Source organism: Schistocerca americana, chromosome X (genome assembly GCF_021461395.2).
Source record: "Schistocerca americana isolate TAMUIC-IGC-003095 chromosome X, iqSchAmer2.1, whole genome shotgun sequence".
NCBI lineage: Eukaryota > Metazoa > Arthropoda > Insecta > Orthoptera > Acrididae > Schistocerca > Schistocerca americana.
Window position 1 is genome coordinate 689982809 of NC_060130.1, and position 26699 is coordinate 690009507.

The window sequence follows — 26699 nt, forward strand, 5'->3', positions numbered from 1 at the left end:
GATATTTGAACGGTAAGAACCATGGTATTAAACTGAAATAACTAAGTTCAGTAGCTGTTGCTCTCTACGTAACTATTAGTTTCAGAAACAAGAAAAATCAACAAATTAAAATATTTTGCCTATTTCTACTCATTATTTCGCATAACTTTTTTGGGCAACTCATCACTTACAAGAAAGTATTGAGACTAATGTGTAGTGAGACTAATATATGGTGTTTGACAACAGTCATTTTTAGGCTTCTATCTGAAGAGTTATACATAATAATTGCATCTTCAGAAAATATATATATGTTTTTAATTCATCATAAGTAATCCAGTGGTCTGTGAGAAAAACAATAATGCCTGCAGTTACAGCATTAGAAGAAAAAACTGCACTTTGTTATTCATTATTAAAACTGCCTGTGGCTTAGGCCGGTATTACACTATCTGATTTCTTTGTCAAATATCTTTGTCCAATATCTTTGTCAAAGATATTTGATGGTGTAATAGGGAACTTTGTCAAATGTCGTCAACATTTGATCAAATCTAGGGCCTCGCTGTAGATTTGATCAAAGAAGTCGCTTGTCTTCTGTTTACCGCAATGTGACATGTTACCACATGGAGCGCTAGCATTGCTGCATTCTGTCATCTGTAGTGTTTTTCTAAACATTGCCGGTAAATACAATTGGTGTTTGCTGATAACTACAAAATTAATAGAGATGTATGAAGCTGATGAGGCGCTTTACAATGTGAGGCACGCTGAATACAAAAATAGATTACGAAGATTGGAAACCTGACCTAACCTAACCTAACCGTCTCCTGTAGCAAGGAATCGGAGTGTTACAGCGAGCCTGCTTTCTGCAGATGTAGCTGTTCTTAAGTGAATATTGTGCTTTCTGATATGAGGATACACTTCATTGACCACATACAGAAATGTATTCTCATCCATTCTTAAGTAATTGATGTACGACTTGACATCCTCCACTATAAGCTTACATAACAAGTTTTGTTGAATGCTTTTATTGTGTCGTTGTAAAACCCACGGCTTCACCTAGGTATGTTTCCTTTTTTCCCCCCGCTTCTCTTCCGCATGTGCACACAGTGCAATTGTGGTACATGCAACTGCTGCAGTTAATAACAAGTTGCTGTTGTCAGCCATCTTGAACTTTGATGAAAAATATGATGACAGTGTAATACCCCTTCTAGCGCTACGTCAAAGATCTTTGTCAAATATATTTGACGGAATATTTGATCACATCTTTGATCAAATTTTTGACAAAGAAATTTGATAGTGTAATACCGGCCTTAGGAAGAAGTTTAATATGCAGCAACAAAAATATTTCTGACAGGTAATGAAACTAATTTTAAATCTAATCTGAAATGATTCTTCTGGACAACTCATCCTATGCCATAGACAAATATTTGATACTGGTAACATGTGTAATATGGTAGAAAAATATTAACTTTGTTATGAAATCGATGTAATGGCATAGAATGAAAGTTACTTCCTTTTTTTCTGTCATTGCCTGTTATTAATTCCCTTTGGTAGCTGTTGAATATTTTTGTGACCATATAACCAGACTGCAATTATGAGAGTCAAAGAAAATAAAAGGGAGACAGTAGTTAAACAGGGAGTGATACAGGATTGTAAATATCCCCCCCCCCCCCCCCCCCCCCGCCCCCAACATCTTCATAAAGGAAAAAAAGTTCAGTCTATACACAGTGAGACAGCTAGGACAAGCTACACCAAATACATCCAGAATAAGTAAGTATGGTATGAAGGTGCAGTTTTTGCTAAGTTGTAAGGGACACTGTGGCAAATTTTCTAATGTATACACATAGTTTTTAATGTTTGTAGCTACCTAATGAGGACACCATGTTCTTTTTTTATGGGCTGATACTTTTTTTCTGCGACATTGAAAAGCTCCTTCAAAGAGAACTTCAATAATGTAACATGGTGTGGAACTTCCAGAGTGGTCAGTCAACTTGCTACAGACTTTCATCACGTGTACAACAATGAAATAGTTGATATGGTTTTCAGTTATGGTAAATGTCAACAAACTGTTGGAACAGTGGTGCAGTTGTATGCTGAAAGATATGATAGTGCCAAGTCCTTACATCTGTCTTTGCAAACATTATAAAAACTTTTCAAGAAACTAGAAATATGAAAAATAAAATACATGAACTAAAGAGAACAGTAACTGATGAGAGTGATACAGTTAGGATTCAACAGCGGTAAGATAGAATCCACATGTGGTGTGAGGCAAAGAGTGTTCTGAAAATATTACACACATTACTCTGTCAAAAGCTACCCCACCTGGATAGCTACACATGTTAGCATGCTGCAGGATATGGGGAGGCTTGCTAGTCCCATATCAAATTTGCCTGGTTGTGTTACCAATGAGGGGTGCTGGGCCAGCCAGCCTGAACGAGGTTTTTAGGCAATTTCCCACATCTGACTAGGTGAATACGAGGCTGGTACCCACATACTGACTCAGTTACATGATTCACAAACATTTTGGAAAACATTCTCACACGTTCACATATGCGTGTCCCCAAATTCCTTCATAGTGGGGGGCGGGGGGCAAAAAGACATCCAGCCAAGCTCTACCACTAACATTGCCAAATCCACAGTAACAAGGCAACACTATGAAGACATGGGATGAGGCCAGGAAAAGACTCCATCAAAAGCTTCATGACATCGATTTTCAAAATTAGTTCCAGTTCTACTAATGGTTCTGCAAAAAAGTAAAGTTACATGCCATTTTTTTTGCAAGATTTATCGCGTGGACGGTCCATCATTTGCAAAACATTGTCAAATCAATCTTTGCAAATGCACTACTGGTCAGTTGAAACTCCTTGCTGGCTGATAGAAATGGATAAACAGTCCTTCTTTTCCCAATGTATGGTCCAGGCTTATCAAGAATTGCATCATTGTTCCTGTTTTACTAATGCAGCTCTCATAGCTACAAGTATCTAGTGTTCTTAGCATATACTGCTGCACTTATGGGAAGACATCCTATTGGACATAACGCAATCCATATGTTACCTACATGATGAATGTCTCACCCATTCCATACATATAATTACAGACTGTGTTAATAGAACATTTGGAGATCGTTGGATGAGTATATTTATTTCCTCGGGAAGTTTGTTGTAAGTAATCCACTACAGTTCAAAAGGAACAATGAGGTACATAATTACGATAACGGAAGGAAAAATGACATTCATTACTCCAAATTAAAGTTGTCTTCAGCACAAAAAGAGGTGCACAATGCTGCAGCAAAAATTTTTGATCACTTACCCAGTGATATAAAATGTCTGACAGACAGCAAAGTAAAATTTGAAAGCAAACTGAGAAAGTTTTTCCTTGACAACTCATTCTATTTGCGATGTGGATGTAAAAAGACTCATTCCACATCATTATGATCTGTCATGCAAAATGATCCATGGAGCATGTAAGCAACTAACCAACCAGATGTAACACTTCTGTACTTTTATATCTGGGGAAAATTAAAACAAGAAGTATACAAGAAAACACTGATGATCCTTTAAGACATGAAATAACATGTATCACGAGCCTGAGCTGTGGTAAGTTCCAGTGAAAGTCAGCTTGCAGTATTGTGTGTCCAAAATCACTTTATAGCACGTAGCAGTGCTCAAGGTTGGTATTTTGAGCACTTAATATGACAGTCATAATAATACACACATGAACTGTGCCTGAGTTAAACCTTTGCTTACATGTGGTTCAGTAGAGCAGACATTTGTGGGACCCATTCTCCTGATGGTGGGACAGTGTTTTGGGGCACTGTTATCATGTTACTATTTGAATAAGCTCCATTCCTAGTCTGTTGATGAAGTCCTTGTCAAAGACTCATACCAATGGCACAGAAAATAATAGAACATTGATTGCCTGAAGCAATTTTGGACAAGAGATGTTGAAGTAACTGATTTTTTTGGTAACCAATCATTTATGGAGAGAGTCAAAAAAGACTTCACAATTTTGGAATGATACAGAAATTTATTGAGATAACTTACAGAATTGGTAGATGTGTCATTTTGCAGCAAACAGCTTGAAGTTTCACATAAACATGTCAAGTGTCATTTGGTTTCAGTGTGGCTACCATTTGTGATGTGGCAAGCACCCGCTTTGGTGCCTCTTCAGGTACAGCGATGGATTCTTGTTAAAGAAAGAGCTTGTTCCAAGCCTTGTGCAGTGTCTAGATCTTGGATTTCTGCCATTTTCATAATTTTTCTGTACAAGCACACATCTTCATTGTGAAGCACACTCACAAATTTTGTAATAGTATCACTGTTATTTCTGAGCTGTGCTGGATTCACTATAACCATTAATCTATTGGTGAATTATTTTAAGTTGATGGGAAACACCAAGAACAATACATTTACATTTAGTCACTATTGTGAACGCCAATACGACATCACAATCAGTCACAAGTGAAGGTTTAGACATCTACACAGAACAGCAACAATGACATTTGGCTGGGAGGAGGAAACTGTTGAAATCGCCAGCCCGACATCAGCAGAACTACTACATGGCATTTGCAAATTTTTGAATTTGGGAACTGCAACACTTTTGGCTAATATTTTAATGATTTATTGGCATTAGGGTAATTGATGATCTACTGTAGTTCCATTAAAAATCAATGTAATAATCCATTATAAATGTTGAAAAAAAAACCATCCATCTGAAAATTGGCCACATTATTGGCTATAACGTAGCAAAAACTATACCTCTCGATGTGTGTGGGGTGCTCTGTCGTAGCTGTGTCACCCTGTAAACAGACCAAGGAGTATAGGAAACTAAGGAGAAATTTAGGAAAGGAATTGAAGCTCAAATAGAAATTTAAGTGTTAGGAAGTCTTATACGTAAATAATTGTCTGAAGTGTAACAGTCTATGGGAGAAAAAAGTGGAAGAGAATTGAATCTCTTGAATTGTGGGATTATTGAAGAATGATGAAGGTTAGGTGGGTAGATCAAGTAATTAATGAAGAAGTATTCCTTCAAATAGAGAAGAAAAGAGCTTAATGGTAGAACTTGAACAGAAGAAGAAATAGGTTGTTAGGACACATTGTGAGTCAGCATAGAAAAATTAACTTAATAATTGGGGGAACTGTATTGGTTAAAAACTAACTTGAATGCAGTAAGTAGGTTCAAATGGATGTACAGAGATGAAGAGACTTTCACTCGATAAACCAGCAGGGCAAGCTATGATCAAACCAGTCTGTATATTGAAGTCCTCAACAACAATGACACATAATTTACTACATTCTTTGTTACAGTAAGGTTTAGTTATTACTACTGCCAGTCACTTTTCTTTATAATGTAACACAACTGTTTCTATATGATTGTAGACAACTTCCACATTACAGAGGCCTGTAGTCTACCTGAGGTTAGAGCTTATATGGTCCAGCTCTCTGAGGAAATGTCACCTCTAGTCAACATACTGTTTGGCACAGTCTTTCACTAACTTTCAGATCCAGTTTTTGACAAGGCACAGCAAGCGTATTAATCTTCCTTTCTATTTACTTTATTCAGCTAACAATTTCTATGTTTCTTTTGCTCAGCAACATTTAGTGGTAAAGTGATGTTATCACAAAATATCTATTAAATACCATTTATTTGCTGCCTAATGGATGCCTGAACTCAGACGCTTGACTTCCATAATGAGCCATGCTCTTTGAGTCTAAAATATGGCCAGATAGCTAAGTCTGTAAGAGCATTGTACTGGTTTCTACATTAAAGTTCCACTCTGAAATGCAATTTACCCATCACCATGCATTGTACTGTGGGTTGCGGAATATATAAGTTGATGTATACTTCATGCTTTCATAAGCTGTATATCGTCTTATTGCAGAGTAGAGCATTCACTTTTTCACAATTCTTGGTCATTTTCATCATAATTCTTCTCATATACTTGCCAACATTCGAATGTGTTGGTCTGACTATGCCTAGCAATTCGTGCAACACAAGAAAGAAATGACCAAAATAGATGTTCAATAAACCTAAATGGACAATTGCAGCCAACTGGCTTCATTTAAACACTGTGACAGCATCCAAGAATGGGTTAATTAAAAAGTTACTCACCTCCCTGCTGATCCATTCCAGTCCTCAGGTAAGCTACGAAAACATGTTCCCTGATGGAATAAAGAGAATCACCAATGGAGCACAAGAGGCAGCTTAAAGTTCTGTCACCTCGAAAAATTAAGATGTGACCAGGAAACTTGGTAATGGTATTAATCCTTATACGTATTCACCCTTCAATGTAACACATTTTTCCCAACTATAGGTGACTTGCCAGTGACGTTTATTGTCGAATTCTGCATTTTGACCATTCAGGAAACATTCCGTTATGATAACGTCTCTTTTTCACTCTGCAACTGCTTGCCACAAGTGCTCTCCTCATTTAAGTAAAGAGGAAGATATCAGAGGGTGCCATGTCAAAAGAGTATGGGAGTGAGGCAAAATTTGATAGCCCAAAGAAGCAGTGTATGTGATTGTGTTGTGTGCATAATGACCTGGGGCTTTGTTGTGGAGCAAAAACTCCCCGTCAAGCAATTTCCCATGACACTTTGTCTTGATAACCTCATGTAACATCATCTAAAGATTGTGGTGGTATGCTCCTGAAGAACATAATCTGTTAGCACCTCGCTGTGGAAATCCTACAAAACCATCAACATCACATTGTCTGATATGTTTTGGTATTCACATTTTTTTTGGAGTGGTGAAGTCCCACCACAAAGCGGCAGATCACTTCTCTGAGAAGAACTAGTATCACTAGCGAAGTGGATGCCTAAGTGCTCAAAGACCACATATCACAGTAGAGGCAATAGTGGAAAAAGTGAAAAATCAGTCATGGATCAGGTTTCAACATCTTGCAGGACATTTTGAACATGACAGAAATTGCCACACACAAGTTGAACTCACCACAGCCATAAAGGGTGAAAACCCAACAGTTATAGGGCAAGGTGACACTGATAGTTTTTTAGGAGCACCATAGTGAGGTGCTAACAGATTAGACTCTTACGGAGCATACTACCACCATTTTCTGACTGGGTTATGGGAGTAGTGTTTTACAGGGTGTTGCTTTGCTCCTTTGTAGCTAAAGAAATAATCTTGATTGGCAACTTTTCTGCTGCTGCCTCTGTTTATGGATCCTTTAGAGTTTAGAGTGTGTGAGCAATTTCAGAACCTGATGTGTGAAAACATCTGTCATGTTCAAAGTATCCTGCAAGGTGTTGAAAACTGATCCATGGCCAATTTTTACCTTTTCCACAATTACCTTGATTCTAATACACTGGTCATCGAGCACTAGGACCTCAGTTTCTCTTGTGATTCCTAGATCTTCAAAAATAGACAGTCAACCACTTTGTCACCCAGACTTGTCTGACCGCACGTCTGCACCACTTTACCATTGTGTCATATGATGACACGTTGTTGTACACTTCCACTGTCTCAGAGTAGATTGTTGCAGTGTTATCTTCTTCAGATGCAGATAACTATCACATGACAATTCACTTGGGCTACACCATTTTGTTTTGACTCCTCCAGTACCGTGCTATGGTAATGTAATACAGAGATATCACTGGGTACTACTGCAGACAAATACCTACAAGGGACTTTTTTTAAAAGTGATAATTAAAACTTCACGACTACCCCTTGTAGGCTTGCAGTTCATTATGAAAATGTTTATCAACCACAGAGAACCTCTCAGCATTTTAGGATTGTGTAGTTAAAGCCCCAGTGAACTCATGTGTTTTGGAATCATTTCATTAGCTCAACACAAGTATGGGAAACCACATATATCTTTCTGGAAGAGATAGTTGCGATACTAGTGCAGAGGTGTTCCCAAATAATACCTTGAAAAATCGTCCATGCAGAGTTTAACCATTTGCCAAGCTTCAATCTGGAGTTCGATTGCCACCATGAGATCTGGGAGAGGAACAGGTTGGAGTTCAGGTTGAACAGTACTAAATACAAAAAAGCAGTAAGTGTATATTTCATTTTATCCCATAACAGTGCTAATTGTGTGTGTAGTGGACCAGTTTTGGAAATGAATTGTGCTACTTTAAGTTTTGTTACTGTTGATGTACGTAGTCCAGTGTCAGTAGGAAGATGGGCTGCAGGGTATGATACACAGTAAACTGCAGCTGGTAAAGGCAGTTATTTGGCCATGATGCTTTTTACAGCTTCTCAAGCAGGAAAAAATGTAACGTGACTACAAATAGGATGCAGTCCATTGATGCGTAGCTTCTTGCTCCAGTGAGAACACCCAAATACACAAAGCATCTATATGAGTTAGTACATCACATTTTAACTGAGGGTACTTTGTATTCAGACAAATGTATGTATGCTAGTTCATCTGATGATATCTCTAGTATTTCACCACATGACGAGACTAATGTGATATAATTTATAATATTTTGTTTTTGTTCTATACACATTCTAAATTATTGGGAAGTTGGTTTGAATGTATTTTCATGGTGACTAACTCTTATTTTATGTAAGTTGAAACACAGTGATGTTCCCTGTTTTACAACAAGACAAAAATATCAGTTTGTGAAAATTTCAATACTGATTTATTATTCAGAGTAAAACCACAACAGAAAAATGAGTGTAAAGCTGTCCTGTACTACTTTGGGCAAGGTTTCATCAGTGCTCATTGCCTGTGCTACGATATTTGCCATTACCAAAAATTGTTTAGAGACGTGCTTTTCAAACTTTTCGGGCTCACGACTTCCTTGACTTGAACATAAACATCTGCGGCTACATTCGCACATAACATTCAACTCAAAGTGTGGGATAAATAAACTTAAACTTTGAAAATAAATCAATAAGATGGGTTATTTCTTTATTAGCTGTTGGCAGTAACACATGTTAACCAAATTTTAATATTGGTACATCTTATTCTTGCGACTGAATCAATGGAAAGGACGAGCTTGCTTCTTTGTCATTTGTTCAAATTTTGGTGCTAGATTGGAAATTCCGACTTGTTTCTCTTTCTCCACATTCATTTTTGACCAGATTTTTTTTTTTTTTTTTGACTGCCAGTGCCAAAAAACTGACTTCAGATTAGTAGGATGTTGTAAAAGGTATCAAAACTCTTAAGGCCTTGTTTCCTACTTGTGGATACTCCCACATAACCAAGCTCCAAAATTCAAGCAGTAGTCAGAAAACAAACTTCAATTTCAATTTGGAATCTGAGGAAAGATCAATAAACTGCTTTTTTTTCCTTGTGTAGTGTGTGCTCATGGAAGTTGTGTATTGAAAGGGTATTTGATCCAGGTGTTGGTCAAAGTGCTTCATTTGGAAAATGCTTCATGAAGTGGTGAATGAGTTTAGTTAAATGATCCACAAACATACTTCAGTTCTCCACTCAACTGAAAGACAATGTCTTTTAAAACTGGGTGAAGAGCAGGGAAAACATAATGTATATTTTTGTAATCCACCAAACAAGGTGGAGCAGTGGTTAGCACACTAGACACGCATTTGGGAGGATGACAGTTCAAACCCGCATCCGGCCATCCTTATTTATGTTTTCTGTGATTTCCCTAAATCACTTCAGGAAAATGCTGGGATGGTTCCTTTGAAAAGGCACGGCCGACTTCCTTCTCCATCCTTTCCTAATTCGATGGGACTGATAACCTAGCTGTTTGGTCCCCTTCCCGAATCAGCCAGCTTACCTTTGTCATCCAACTTTCTCTTCTATTTCTGAAGGATGAAATTTCATCTGACATTTGCAGAATGTTGGTCAGATTATCTTGAAGGGCTGCATTCAATGAACTGAGTTTTTCAAAGATGTCACAAAGATACACCAGCATCAAAACAAAGTCACTGTCTACAAACTTCTCGGAATTCGTTTGTTTCTCTTGAACAGGTGAAGAGTAAAGTTCGTTCCTGAGTTCATACACCCTTTTCAGGACATTCACACAGAAAATCCAGTGAGAGTTACTGTAATAAATTAGGGAAATGTGCTCAGTCTCCATACCAAAGCACATTCGTTGAAAACATCTTGACTTAAGTGGCCACTTTTTAATTAAGTTTACCATTTTGATTACTGACTGAGCAACCTCATGAAAGACAGGGCTCATGCTCTTTGTTTTATTCACTGAGAAGTGCCAGCATCAGTGTATCCAAACAGCATGAGAAGTATCTTCGTGGATCAGAGTCCAGCATAACAGCCAGCCTTATTGCAACCTGCATATGTAAATATGCCTACACAATTTACCCAGTTAATGTTTTCTTCTGTAAAAGAATGTAGTATTCCAAAGAGGTCTTTTGCTTTTGTTCCAAGTTATTTTTGTGCAGAAAAGAGATCTTCATGAAATTTTGTTGCCACATATAAACAACACACAACAAATTAGATGTGCATCATTGTGATTGTCAGTAGATTCATCCAACTCAATAGTGAAATCACTATTACTTTTGAGTTTTTCAACCAACTGATATTAACATCATCAGACACATTCAGTCACCTTGCAAAATTAAACTGTGACCACAAAACATGGTAATGGTGTCAATCCTGTCTATTCGCCCTTCAGTGTAACATATTTTTCCTAACACTGGATGACTTGGCAACGACCATGGTTGGTGAAGTCCAGTCTGAATTTTGACTATCTAGAAATAATTACACTTTGAGAACACCTCATTGACATTCTACAGATGCCTGCTATGTAATGCTTTCCTCATCTAAGGGAAGAGGAAAAAGTCATAGGGTGCCACATCTGGAGAATATGTAAGTGAGGCAAAATTTGATAGTCCAAAGAAGCTGCTTAATAGTGGTGCCCTATGGATAGTGATTTTTGGCATTGTTGTGGACCAGAAACACCTCTCTATACAACTCCCTTCAACACTGCCTGTTGACAGCCTCCAGCAACCTTTTCAGGAGACTGTGGTAGTATGCTCCTCGAGAGCATAATCTATTAGTACCTGACTTGTGGCACTTATAGAAAACCATCACCATCAGCATCACCGTGCCCAATAATTTTTGGGTATGACCGTTAAAAAGGCAGTGGTGAACGAAGTGGCAGATCATCTCTCTGTGAAGAACCGGGAATCACAAGAGAAATGGAAACCAAAGTGCTCAAAGACCAATATATCAAATTTGAGGCAGTTGTGGAAAAAGTGAATGGATTTGTTTTCTACACCTTTCAGGATGTTTTGTACATGATAGAGGTTCTCACACACAATATGAATTCACCACCACCAAAAACAGCGAAGACCCAACCACTATGGGGCAATGTGATGCTGATGGTTTTCTAGGACCACCACAGTGAGGAGCTTACTGCTGCAATCTCCTGACAAGGTTACAGGAGGATTTAAAATTGAAGTTTTTTTGCAGGATGTTGCTTTGCTCCATTGTATGGAGTTATGATGATACACCTAGCACTTCAGCTGAAGAGGTCATCTTGATAGGCCTGACACTGCTGCAGCATTTCCACTGGAAGCGTACTGGAACTTAGAAACAAATGAAACACCACAGTTATTTTTCATTTCTAACAGTACTACATGTAAAAACCAAAATTCAAGTAACTGCCTTCATACTCATTACATTTTTGTCTATTCATATCTTTACAATGGCAAGACACATTTGAAGCAACACATTTTGTACTTCTTTCTTTTTCTGGTGCCTTTGTCCCATATTGGCACAAGGTTAGCATGCTTAGGAACAGATTTAGTACGGTTAATTTAAGGGGTGGCCAGATGCCCTGCCTGTCACCACTCCATTACCCCAGGGACAAAATGTATGTACCCCAGCTTCCTGCATGTAATGTTAATTCTTGATATTTGCGAATTGCATAACTGAAGCAGGAGTTAGATACGAGTCTGATATTAAGCTAGTGGGATGCAAGAAACTGCCTAAACACCATATCCAGGCTAGCAAGCACACCAACAATTATTATTAATCCACAGGACGGATTCGACTTGGCGTCAGCGCACCTCCCCATCCCAGAAGCGGCACTTAAACATGCATGACTATCCAGGGAGGCATCATATTTTGTACTTACATTTAAAAATTTGTCCATCCTGACAGAGAAACACATATCACAGAAGATAAACAACAATTAAAAATGATCTGCATTCAATAAAACTAACTTTAGAGCTGACTGTTACTGAATGAAAGCAATTGGAGTCATGTAATACAATTTGACTGCCATGTACCATTCTGCAGTAGTAACAACACTTACTTGTTGACCCACTAGATATCACTGCTATCACATGTGCTGTTGCTTTATTCAGAAAGCATGTAAATCAATTTTTTTTAAATGACTGCAGCATCCGTACTGTAAGGCCACAATGTTCTCGGGAGCTGCAACCCACAGTTTGAAAACCACTGTTTTATAGTTTCCTGCAACTTATCTCTAGATGTAGACAAACTATTTCATCTTTATCAAATGTCAGATCATGCCCCCAAGTTGTGATAAATTTATCAGTATCTGCATGCTTACCCGTAGGCTCTTATAGATACATTATTATAGAGGCTGCTCTCTCTCTCTCTCTCTCTCTCTCTCTCTCTCTCTCTCTCTCTCTGTCTCTGTCTCCATGAAATATTAGCTTTTGGGTTGAAAAAATGCTTGAAGCCATTTATGGTCAGTGACTAAATGGAATCTTGTTTCATATAAATACCTGTGTGGTCTATCCTGCTGTGGCTAGTAATGTGCTGCTTTTGGGTGGGATACCACCTGCAGCTGTATGTCTTTAGTGAGATATTGATATCATTACACCAAACCATAACTTATAATTTAACATTAGTTTTAAACTATTTCAACACAATTTTGCAAAAATGTGAAATTTTATTAGATAGCACCTTATGACACATACGACTTAGTGGACCCAGATGAATACAAATTATTGGCTAGTGTTCTTGCATTTGAAGACAGCATGAAAGTAGTCAGTATTCAACCAGTTATAAGTGATTCTCTAGCCATTACTACAACATAAACATGACAACTAAGTGAAATGTTGATATTAAAAAAAGTCTGTTTTTCCCTCATTCAGACCCTATGGTGCACTTGTTCACTGCAGTGGACAACTGTTAATGTCACTTATTTGGCATTTTCAGTCAGTCCTGAGGCAGCATATTCACGCAGCCCACTCCAGTAGACACTCCCTACTGGTGTTGTTCCCTGTGTGTATTTGCCATCTCAGGACTGATTGAAAACACCAAAGAGCAACTGTTAACAGTTGTCCACTACCGTGAAAATGTGCACCATAGGGTTAAGGCAAATATAAAGATCATTCCTTTGAAATAGCCATGGCTCATTTCCTTCTTCACCCTTGTCAGATGAAGGCTTGTGCTCTGTCTCTAGTGACCTTATTGTTAAGGGAATATTAATTCCTAATACATCTTTCTTTAGACCCACTAGGACAGCTGTGCATATAAGCATGCCGCTTCCGGGATTCAAACATATGTGCTGGCTCTGGATCAAATCAGCCTGGCACATTAACAACAAGCCTGTGTCTTGTTTTTAGCAGTTTCCTACAGTAATGGGCTGGCACACATGTTCTACCTCAGTTACCAGATTCGTGAACAATTTCACATAGGATAACACTGGATAGAGACAGTTGGGGTACACAAATTCTGTCCCAGGGGAGGTGTAGTGACAGGAAGGGCACGTGGCCATGCTCTACCATAAACATTTGCCAAATCCAGTAATTAACATGCCAGTCTCTTGAAGATACAGGATAAAGGCCAGAGAAAAAAGTTTATGAATCCTTTCTTCTTTGCTAATAATAGCCAATTAGACCTACTGTAACGGAGTTCTTATTCTGCCTTGAATATGAAATACATCAAGATTTAAAACTTATTACAGTGCAGCACATTGGTGATGTACTGTGTTGTCAGTTATTCAGTAATGTTTTGTTATTATTAATAATAAGTACAATTTTCTGTGGAGCAATGATACATCGTTCATTTCATGTGTATTCTTGCAATTTCAGTTCACCTTTTAAGGTTTCTACAATAACTGGTGAGGATTATATATGCTTATTACTGATAAATATTATTTTACCTTGCAGGAAATAATAGAGTTTCCATGCTTGAAAGTTAGTGGCAAAACATTTGAAGTTCTGTCACAATTCCACCATTACATTAGGCCAATATGCAATCCTCTGCTGTCAGATTTTTGTGTGGCCAGGACTGGAATAATTCAGGTAATTCATGAAAAAGAATTCTAGTACTACAATTTTGTGTACCATTATAACTGTCATTATTGTGGTCTTTCCTGTGGAAATACCTGGAAAGGGATTACATGTGGTAATGTAACTAGATTCATTAATGAAAGCCATAATATACATCTAGTAATATACTCCCAAGTCTCTGTATGGTGCATGGTGGAGGGTACTTTGTACAACTTATAGCCATTTCCATCCCTGTTCCACTTGCCAATAAAGCGAGGGAAAATCAGCTGTCTATATGCCTCGATATGAGCCCCAATTTCTCTTATCTTATCTTCATGGCCCTTATGTGAAATATACATCGCCTGCAATAGAATAATTCTGCAGTCAACTTCAAATAATACACCTCCTAAAACAGTGGGAGAATAGTATCTCCACAAGTTGTTGTGATAGTGTTGATATCACAAACTGCATAGGAAATACCCTTGAGCATATGGTTAACTGCTGTCCAGTGTGAGTATTACAAAGGAAAAAACTCATTAGTTGCTTCCAGTATGGCTTCAAGTAGTATTGTTCAGACCTAGCTAACCTGATCCTGCTGTAGGTGGGTTAAGAGGACAACACCTTGTAAGGAAGGATATTCTTTGATATTGGAAAAGCACATGGCACTGCATGGAGGTACGATGTACTTAGTCAGCTTCACAACTGGGGTGTGCATGGAAGTCATTAAAATATTTTCTTGCAGAGCAGTCATTCCATTAATGAACAGCAGTCATGTTATCCATTAATGTTGTATAAGAGAATGGTTGCAGTAGATGAACAGTTAATTACAGATGTGTTCTTGTGCTGTACTTGAAGGTGAAATTAGTTGAGCTTGCCCTCAGGATCAAGGAAAACAAACAGAAATGTTTGAAGCTGTGTATGGAACTCTGCAGATGTGTGTAGACTCAGATGGGCGCTACTTCAAAAGTGGTCACCACTAATTGAACATCTGATTAGTGCACAAATTTCCAGCATCAGTTTCTTTCCTTTTATGCCATGCCCACTCAACACATTTTCCAGCAGAACACAAAAATCATTTATAGCAACCTGCTCATTCACTGCTGTTGATTTTTTAAAATTATTATTATTATTATTTTTATGAAACTTGCCCCAGCACAAGACCATATTTGAAGGTCAAAAACAGTTGTGCATTAATATACCAAGAGGGGTAATTTCTTATTATGTCCTTTGTACTGGTGATTGAACTATTTGGCTGTGGGTTTTCACACATATTCAGTTGGCACAATACACTTGCCTCCATCATTAGTAAGTTTATGTCAACTACATTTTGAACACTGCAGCTGCCCTGTGCAATGTGACAATTTCTTTAGCTACCACATTTCCTGAGTTCTAAATTTATGTCTAATTTAAAGTGAAGACCACTTATTTTTATCTTGGAAGTCCTTGCTTCACATGTACATGCTTTACACACACACGCTTTTAGATTCACTGGTATTCTGATATAGCAGAGCATTTGCCATGTGACTCTCCTTTATGTTTGTTAGCAATGGAAAATACACCTAAAATCAAGTTACAATTTTTGTGTATGTTTGGAAACTACTTCTGAAATCAGTCATGTTTGTAGACTTAATAATATTACTGATCTTCAAATCTGATAGAAGTTTCTGTATGAGGAAAATAATGAATGATCTCATGTTCCTTGCTTAACATGCCATGTGTGTATTGTAATGACAACTGCTAGATTGTTTTACAAGTGGATATTTTTCTTTTTTTTTATTTAGGTCAGTGAAGCACAAATAAACATCAGCATACTGGATTAATGATGTAAGATGTCTGTAATTAGCAATTTCAGTATTTAAAAATAGACTTTAAATGATTATCTAACAAAGAAGCACTGACTGACTGGCTGGCAGTAACAGAATAAGTAATTTAACAAGAATGAAACAGTAGTAATATGACTACTAAATTGGTGGATGTTGGGAAGGAGAACAGAACATTATTGTGCTTTTGGTCATTCGTTATTATTGTTATGTTTTTGGTAGGACTGTACTTGATTAGTATATTGTGGAAGTAATTTACGAAAATTGCAAAGAATAGTTTGATCATTAAAAGTGTCATTGAGAATGTGCACAAATGGATATTATTTTCATATTGATCGTTTTATTGTCTCTGCTGGCCAGTTTCAGTGTTCGTAGCTTCTGTGTTATTTTTGTCACACGATCTCCATCTTCAGCAGAGTATTAGGCAAAGGTAAAATACTTTATTGGTGTCAAGTTTGATCAGCTGGTTCCATTGGCATTTAATGCATTCTGTAGAGCATTGCTTTTTAGTAAACAATTTTGTACTTACCTGTGTGACCTGACGTTTTATTGATAGAGACATCAGAAATTTAAACCTTTCTCTGTTCATTGGTTAAGATGATATTCTGATGCATTTCGTTCATTTAATGTGCATGGTCTCCAATTTATAATGTTGTACTATCGAATAAGATCAGTATGTCATCAACATGTCTTTTATAACATATTACTTTAATAACTAGCTGATGGTTCATTCTAAATAATTTATATTCTAAGTCAGTAATAAAAATATAAACATGTAAACTGACAAGGCAGCTGCCCATAGCTAAACCATCTCTCAAGGTACTTTTTATTATTTAAAAAAAAAAAAAAAAAAAAAAAAAAAAAAAAAAAAAAAAAAAAGGGGGGGGGGGGGGGGGGCTAGCCTAGAGTTAACAAATCAGTGAACTCGTATGTTTCTTATAAAATTAGATTTTTGTGCCCATACAAGTTAGTTTTAATTATTTCTTTTGTTTCCTTGAAGGGTATGTTTGTGTAGAGATTAAAGATATAAAATGATGCAAATATTGTAGTAGAAGTAGTTGTATACATAACTGCAGGTCTAGTTTGACAATGATGGGACAGCCATTTGGCCTTGGCCATATAGTTGGAACCATTTCACATCTGCTTGAAATCTGGGTGCCCCTTATGCAATGAATTGGTTTATAACTACTCTCTATTAAGTATGTATCTTCAAATTTTTGCATGTTATTGAGAATCTCATTTAGTTTCTTGCTGATTGTGAATTTAGAAAAGGTTTTTCTACAATTTAGAAGTGGAATCTGACAGAATTTCCATTATATTGTTGCTATTGAAAAATTATATGGTTGTACTGAAACATTGACTATTGTACATTACAACTGCAGACTTACCTTTGTGTGTCCTGACTATTAAAAACAGTTTGTCGATGTTGTCACTATAGAATGTCTGACTTTGTTGACGCTGCAACAACCTCATCTCTGCTTGCTCTGCTTCATCACTATTAAAAAGAAGTCCTTGAAGATGTTCTTTAACAATCTTAATGTTGGAGACAGATGAAAATCAGATGGAGCCAAGTCAGGACTATATGGATGATGACTGATGACAGCAAACCCAAGCCGTCAGACTGTTGCAAATGTTGCAGCGCTCATGTGTGGTCTGGCATTATCGTGCTGAAGGATTGGGTGCTCCACATATGGACTAACTCTTAGAATTCATGCATTCAGTTTCTGAAGGTCTCGCAGAGCACTGACGTAGTTAGGTTACACATTGCCATGTTGCACACTACAATTCTGAACCCTCTACCAAACAAGGTGGTGCAGTGTTTAACACACTGGACTCGCACTTGGGAGGACGATGGTTCAAACCTACGCCCAGCCATCCAGATGTAGGTTTTCCATGATTTCCCTAAATCGCTCCAGAAAAACGCCTTGATGTTTCCTTTGACAGGGCACGGCTGATTTCCTTCCCCATCCTTGGCACAATCTGAGCTTGTTCTCCATTTGTAATGATCTCAATGTTGATGGGTTGTTAAACCCGCTATTCCTTCCTTCGGAGCCTCTAGTGGTAGAGGGTTGCAACTTCCCTCAGTGAAGTGGCAAAGTTGAATGAGTAAAATGCGTGATATGTAATACCTCAACCGATATTGAGAACAGAATAAAAAATTTTGAAGCATTACTTTTCAGCACACCTTCTTAGTATGTTAAGTGAGGAATAGGACACCATTCATTTCCTCCTTTGTTCATAAGCTTACATCAGGTTTGGAGGTTGGCAATATTGTGCAAATGCAACTGCCATTTAAAAAAAAATAATTATAGTAATTCCAAATATACCCCAAAACTATAACTTTGCTTCAGATGTATTTTTAAATGTAAATGAACACATTAGTTGGGCACATAGCAAATGCTGTGCTTTATCAGTGTACGAGTGAATCTAAAAGTAAGTTTGTGTGTGTGAATTACTGTGCACAGGCAGCTGCAGCGTTCAAAATGCAGTCAACATAAAATCAATAATGATGAAGACATAAGATGAGATAACCAACAGAAGATGGGCGAAAACCCCAAAGCACTTCTTGGTATAAATTAAGTTACATGAAAGTGGCCGATTTCTTATTTTTTGTGTAATTAAATAGTTCCTTAGCCACACAATGCTGCCCGTAAAAACCGCAATACCATACAACAAAAATTGACTTATTATGCATATACAATGAGGTGAGAAAAGTCATGTAATACCTCCTAAGGTCGTATCAGACCTTTTGTTTAGAGTAATGCAGCAACTCGACCTGGCATGGACTCAAAAAATTGTTGAAGTCACCTGTACAAATATTGAGCGATGCTGCCTGTAAAGGCATCCATAATTGCAGAAGTGTTGCCAGTGCAGGATTTTGTGCACAAACTGACCTCTTGATTATGTCCCATAAATGTTCGAAGTGATATCTGCTGGGCAATCTGAGTGGCCAAATCGCTGGCTCGAACTGTCCGTAATGTTCTTCAAACCAATTGCAAACAATTGTGGGCCAATGACATGGCATTTTGACATCCATAAAAATTCAACCCTTGTTTGGGAACATGAAGTCCATTAATGACTGCAAATGATGTCCAGATAGCCGAATATAGCCATTTCCAGTCAGTGATCACTTCAGTTGGACTAGATGACCCAGTCCATTCCATCTAAACACAGCCCACACCATTATATAGACACCACCAACTTGCACAGTTGACAACTTGGGTCCATACCTTACAGGGGTCTCTGTCACCCTCAAACTCTACCATCAGCTCATACCAAATGGAATCGGGACTCATCTGACCATGCCACAGTTTCCCAGTCATCTAGGGTTGAACTGATACAGTACATAAAGCTATCACCTCTTGCAGCAACAATAATTGTAACTCAGCTGGACATCAAATTGATCTGAGTGTGGGTGACATAGAGGTACAGCATTTCAGGCTGCTTAAACTCTGGGTAGAAATCGTCAGTCATAATGGCTGGAGAGTGATGGTGTGCATGTCTTAGAAACCCATGACCACATGTTTTCAGTGGGTGAGTAATCTCTAGAGAACACTCTGGCCAGGTAACAGTTTAAACACCCACCCGCCCCGCCATATCAGCATACCCGGACAGCATCAGGAACATGAACTGCAGTCTCACAGAGACCTTGAAAATAGGTCACAGCCACTTGTTTTAACACTTCAGAAAGGTGACACCTACTGTGCAAATTACTGGCCATGCAAACCAGAATGTACACTGCTGGTCATTAAAATTGCAACACTGTTGCACTTGGCAATGTCCTTTCTCCTAGGAATGTTCACATGTGGATACCTCCATTTCGAAGCTATGTGCAGAACCGTGTTATCACTGGCCGAACCCTAGCGTTGCTGCCTCTGAATTACGAGGTCCTGGGAATGATTCTCGGCCAGTTTGGGGATTGCCTCATCAGGAAAGAGGGAAGGAGAGGGAAAGACGAAAGGAAGTGGGTTTTAAGGGAGAGGGTAAGGAGTCATTCCAATCCCGGGAGCGGAAAGACTTACCTTAGGGGGGAAAAAAGGACGGATAGACACTCGCACATACACACATATCCATCCACACATATACAGACACAAGCAGACATATTTAAGGAATGACTCCTTACCCTCTCCCTTAAAACCCACTTCCTTTCGTCTTTCCCTCTCCTTCCCTCTTTCCTGATGAGGCAACAGTTTGTTGCGAAAGCTTGAATTTTGTGTGTATGTATGTGTCTGTTTGTGTTTCTATCGACCTGCCAGTGCTTTCGTATGGTAAGTCACATCATCTTTGTTTTTTTTTATATATATATATATATATATATATATATATATATATATATATATATATATATATATATATTTTTTTTTTTTTTTTTCAAATCGATGTACTTGTGGTACACCCTATTCATAGTAAGCCTACATGAACTCAGAGGTAGTGTGTCTCACATGTCAGACACCAACAATTTCGTTGCAATCAGATGTGCTGAAATTGTACATCTCCCCATACTGGACTCGAGTGTCAAGCCAATAACCAGCACAAAGTCTGGAAACATCTCAGTTGTGTGACTTGCTGAAATATTACATTCACAGTGGCGATGCCAACTGGAATTTATTCTAATCGTCATGAGAATATATTTCTGCATCACCATCCCAGTCAAGGCTGATGTCATGAAAGACAAAATACAGTAGGACCTCGATAATCTGGTGTGCTTGGGGTCTGTAAATGCCAGATTATCAAATATACTGCATTAGCAAGGTGATTTTTAAAAATCTGCTGTAAAACACATGATAAAAGCAAAACCTATAGTTTTAAGGTACATCAAGTATCCATTATTTATTAACAGTAGAAATTGCACTATAAAAATTTAAAAGTATGTGTTACTGTCCTGTAAAGACAGGAATGAATTGAAAGTCAAATACTGCATTTCTGTATTAAACCAGTTTAAGGATCAAAGTTTTTCAAAAGTTCAGTATGCATAAATAATCCTCTTTATCTAAGCAGTCCTTTTTAAGCTGGTTACACAATAAAATAAGAGAGAACCAATCAACATATAAGTCATATTGTCCAGTTAAGACACACACACATTTACCATGCAAACAGACTTTCATCTTAAAGACAGAAAGGAAAACTGTCATATGGCATGGCAACTCCGTCAAGGATGATTTATTAACGTATGTTACCAAAAAGATCTCTGTTGTCATAAACATGTTGTGTCTTTAGAATATGTGAATAACATGAAGAGATGCAAACGTTATCACTTCCCAAACTGCTTCTGGGAGTCTACGAAGTGAACGGGCACAGCGATTGTGATACTAGACTCTTACTTGAGAAGAGTGGGCCACTTGGCTTTAGGATTTTCTTAAATCATTTCATGTGAATGCCAAGCCGGTTTCTTTTGTTAGGAGATGACCAGTTTGCTTCCCCATATTCATCCACCTGATCTTGTGTTCTAACAACCAGTCAGACAGCAACCTCTGTGCAATCAGTAACAGATGGTTAGATCATTTGTGTGTTCATTTTGAGAGCTTCTAAATAGAAGCAAGTTACTCATTTAGATTTGTTTGTCACATGATTGATTTTATCTGTCAGTGTGTAAATTGTGTGTGACTAATATTGTCTGTTGGCATGGGAATTACCAATCGATTTATTTATTTATTAGCCTTAAGCAGAATGCTGACAAAATTGTAGAGATATTTTCTGTTTTTTGTTTCAGTTTGTTCGTCAATAAGTTTATCTGACTGATTTTTGAAATGACTGAAAATGGAATTTGATTATTTTCATTTCATTTCATGTGTTCTTTTAATCTAATCCAAATTTCCTACCTATTTGGCCAGTGTGCATTATGTCACATCTAATTGTATAGGTTCCTGATGTAAGAGATATTTAATGGTTCTGTTTTGTGGATGGCGTGTCTTATATTTTAAATTTGATTCTCGGGTGAGATATCAGATGTTGCAAAATTTCCACAGTACTTCGTCAGGGAACACACTGCTGAGGCTGTGACCGAAGCCTCCTATTTATGACAGTCTCAGAAGAAAGTGTGCAGGTGTGCATGCGCCAAATTCGGTGACCAATAGTAGAGATATGCTGATTGATAGTGAGAGAGACAGCTATGCCACCTCTTTGATGATGAATACACACAGAGGCTGTCAGTCATACTGTACATTGCCATTAGCCCCCACCCCCCACCCCTCCCCTCCCCACCAGTTCTCTCTGTTGGGAGCCGCGTGCCAAAATATATGCCCATGCTAGCATGTGCCCATCCTCCCCACTGTCAGCTGAATATCTGTATAACCACCACATCATCATCCCATGTATGACTAACAGTTCTTTGTGGTTGCTGCAATTTTAACATGGCCAGCATGGCCTGCTTCTTTAATAACGGTGCCAAGTACGAAGATGTCAATGGGAGACTTTTGGTGTTTTTATATTCCATACTGTGTCCTGTACTGAGTCAATGCTCGGCCACTACAGATTTCTCTGGCTAGTCCAGATGTACGATGTCAATGGTAGACACATCTGTCCTCCACAGTGCGGCAAGTTTCTCTAGTGTATGACATCCCACAGCTGTAGGCAATCTTATAGTCACCAAGCCTTCTTAAACCATGATCGTCTTTCACTGAGCCTAAAAGAGGTCTGAGTTTTGTTGGTAGATGAAAAACGCTTTTAATGTCATGCTCTCATTTTTCCACTGAAGGGCTCAGTTGTGCTGCTACATCTTTAGCTAGGTTGTATGTTGGTGACCCATTATTGGACAAAGAGGCACAGTATACTTATGATTCTTATTCAATCTGTATAGTCTGGGAGGAACCAGTGCATGTATACGAAGTTTCTTGGCCACAACATCAGAGATTGTGCTGGTCTTGTGGAGCTCTGAAGTTTTCCATTGCAATTTGGTCTCATGGGATCCTTTAGAAAGTGGTATGCACAGTTGTCCAATGACTGGTTCATCTTGCTTAAGTACATCTGCTTGGAGGGGATAACAGATGTGTTGCCTTATCTGCTGGTACGATTACATTATTAGGATCCTCGTGTAGATCGAAGCACTGACCTCTCTGCAGCCAAGATATTCTTGTGCACTTGCACACATGTCAGAGCACAGCAAGTCTCCCATCTGATTCCCTTGGCAGCATCCCTGAACAGTTTCAGGATTGCCTGTTCAATAGAGTTAATAATATCCAGAATGTATGGTGCCCTGGGTGGGCGTAAGAAGGAAAGTTAGATGGCTAACATTGTAGAGGGACCATGTACAACCTTACCGACAGATATCTTTCTGACATGGCAGTTTTGGTCTCGGAGAAGGAGCTGAACTTTGCCACAGCCTGAAGACATCTCCCTTTCTGGATATTATTAGCTCTGTTGAACAAGGATTCCAGATTTGCCACACACTGACATGGGCATCAGCACCCAAGAATAATATATCGGCTGCTGAGAGGTCAGTGCTACAATCTCTGTGTGAGGACCTAATATTGTGAGCTTACCAGTGTATAAAGGCAACACAACTGTTATCCTCTCCAAAAAGATGTACTTAAATAAGATGAAGCCATTATTGAATGACTCTGCGTATCGCCTTCTAAATGAGGACCACCATGATCAATTTATGACGGAGAACTTTAGAGCTTCTCAAGAACAGCACAATCTTTGATGCTGTGGTCAAGAAACTTCATACACAGGCACCAGTTCCTTCTAGACTATATGGATTGCCTAAGATTCATAAGGATACTGTGCTCCTTCGGCAAATAGTTAGCAGTGTTAGAGTGTAGGGTACCAACGTAGCACAATTGAGCCCTTTAGTGAGAAAATGGGAGCACAACATCGCAACTCAGAATATTTTGTCCATCAGCTCAAGAACTTGTGACTTGTACCATCAGATATTCTCATTAGTTTCATTGTGATCTTGCTTTTCACTTGAGTGCCACTGTAGGAATTACTGTTGCTCATTGGTGAGAAGCTGGAAGGGGAGCTTGTTGATTTGTTTGAGCACGTGCTCACTTAGACTTACTTTTCATTCAGTGACCAATACTTTAAACACACTGACGGTGTCGCATTGGGTAAGCCCTTTCCACCCACTGTGGCCAATCTTTTTACTGAAGATTTCATGGAGATTGTCATCTGGCCCCACGGCACTGCATTGCTGAATTCATTTTTGCAACACCTAAATTGTCTTCATTCTAACATCAGGGTTACTATGGAGATGGAGAGAAATGGCGAACTATCACTCCTGGACATGTTGGTGTGGAGAAAATAGGATGGCACCTTGGGTCACACTGTGTACTGTAAACTTACGCATGTGGACTTATATTTACTGGCCTCCAGCTGTCACCAACCAGCACAATGAAATGGCACGCGTAGGATATTGCTCCACAGAGCACAAGCCATATTGGATTCAGAAAGCTTATCTGATGAGCTACCCTACCTCCGTACCTTCCTTCCTTGTAGAGATTGGATATTCTGAATGGGAGATTTGCCATGCCTTACACACAACATGTGCTAGACAAAGTGAGGAGCTGGAAGAAAGTGAAAAACAAAGAGGAATGCTTGTTTTTACACACGTCGGTGGTATTTCTTCACAAACAAGAAGATTATTGGAGAAACATAAAGTTAAATGCATCTTTCGTCTGCTTTCAAGCTCAGTGAAAGATGATCTTGGTTTAAGAAGGCCTGGTGTCTACAAGATTCCCTGTAGCTGTGGGTCATCATACCTTTAACAAACTTGTCACACTGTGGAGGACAGATGTGTTGCAAATCAAGGAAACATACATGCACCATCCAGAGAAATCTGCAGTGGCTTAGCATTGTCTCAGTACAGGACAAAATATGGAATACAAAAACATCAAAATTCTCTTCTCGAAGTCTTCGTATTCGGACAGCGTTATTAAAGAAGCAGTGAAAATTCACAGCTTGACTAATCTGCTTAACAGGGACATACCAAAAGTCTTGAGAAGTATGTGCCTGACTTACTTCTGATTTTTACATGACTCTCTAATAAACCTTTGGAGGGACATAGTCTACTTATTTTTTGTGGTGCATAAATATATATTTAAAATCTATACTACTTTATAAAGACACATCAATGTTTAATGTTGTTAGGAAAACTCTCAAAAAGTTCTTGAATGATTTGCTTCAAATTTTTAAACATTATTCTAATAAACATTTGGACAGACATAGGATACATATTTTAATATATATGGTTTAGAAATGTATATATATCCATACATACTATACATATGGAAGTATGTTTATTGTATGTTCCACATCTCCTAAACTACTGAACCGATACCAAACAAAGTTGGTACACATGGGGGGATAAGAACCTTGTACCACATCTCCTAAATACTGAACCGATACCAAACAAAGTTGGTACACATGTCACTACTGTCTGTAAAAAATCATTGGGAGGATAAGAACCTCCTACCTCTCAAAGAGTATGGGGTGGGGGTGAAAAGTAGTGTAGCCCATAACACGTGATTATCCAACTTAGTTTATCCAGTATTTGAGAATGAGAGCACATAGTGGCTTGCAACAAACATTGAACATAATTTCAAATCTTTACAAAATGTTTTCTCACTGACAGTCCCCACAAAAGGAAAAAGTTTATTGCATACTACATTGTCACTGTTCGTGCAGTAAAACTGCCATGTGAAGCATGAATTTTAATTAATTACTTCTTTACTACTAACTGTTTGTAACACTTTTCACAGACAGTATCCACAGATTCCACTGAATGCATCAATGTACGACATGTAATTCAGGAGATCGACATCATAAACACTGAGATTCATGAAAAATTGCCACATTATGCATGAAGTCTTCCGAAGAAGTCTTCCAAAGTGAGAGTGATTTCAGGTGTGCCGCAGGGGAGTGACATATGACCGTTGCTATTCACAAAATACATAAAGGACCTTGTGGATGACATTGGAAGTTCACTGAGGCTTTTTGCAGATGATGCTGTGGTGTATCGAGAGGCTGTAACAATGGAAAATTGTACTGAAATGCAGCAGGGTCTGCAACGAATTGACGCATGGTGCAGGGAATGGCAATTGAATCTCAATGTAGACAAGTGTAATGTGCTGCGAATACACAGAAAGATAGATCCTTTATCATTTAGCTACAAAATAGCAGGTCAGCAACTGGAAGCAGTTAATTCAATAAATTATCTGGGAGTACGCATTAGGAGTGATTTAAAATGGAATGATCGTATAAAGTTGATCGTCGGTAAAGCAGATGCCAGACTGAGATTCATTGGAAGAATCCTAAGGAAATGCAATCCGAAAACAAAGGAAGTAGGTTACAGTATGTGTGTTCGCCCACTGCTTGAATACTGCTCAGCAGTGTGGGATCCGTACCAGATAGGGTTGATAAAAGAGAGAGAGAAGATCCAACGGAGAGCAGCGCACTTCATTACAGGATCATTTAGTAATCACGAATGCGTTACGGAGATGATAGATAAACTCCAGTGGAAGACTCTGCAGGAGAGACGCTCAGTAGCTCGGTACGGGCTTTTGTTAAAGTTTCGAGAACATACCTTCACTGAAGAGTCAAGCAGTGTATTGCTCCCTCCTATGTATATCTCGCGAAGAGACCATGAGGATAAAATCAGAGAGATTAGAGCCCACACAGAAGCATACCGACAATCCTTCTTTCCATGAACAATACGAGACTGGAATAGAAGGGAGAACTGATAGAGGTACTCAGGGTACCCTCCGCCACACACTGTCAGGTGGCTTGCGGAGCATGGATGTAGATGTAGATGTAGACTTTTAA

The 26699-nt window shown here is 38.5% G+C and overlaps 1 protein-coding gene across 1 annotated transcript in view; it reads left to right on the forward strand.

The window, feature by feature from the left end:
- Positions 1-26699, forward strand: part of LOC124556609 (ERI1 exoribonuclease 3-like) — a 98728-nt gene that overhangs the window by 18750 nt on the left and 53279 nt on the right. Inside the window, exon 2 of the mRNA XM_047130576.1 lies at positions 14017-14151. Within this exon, the coding sequence (XP_046986532.1) occupies positions 14017-14151 (135 nt within the window). The remainder of the gene's footprint in view (positions 1-14016; positions 14152-26699) is intronic.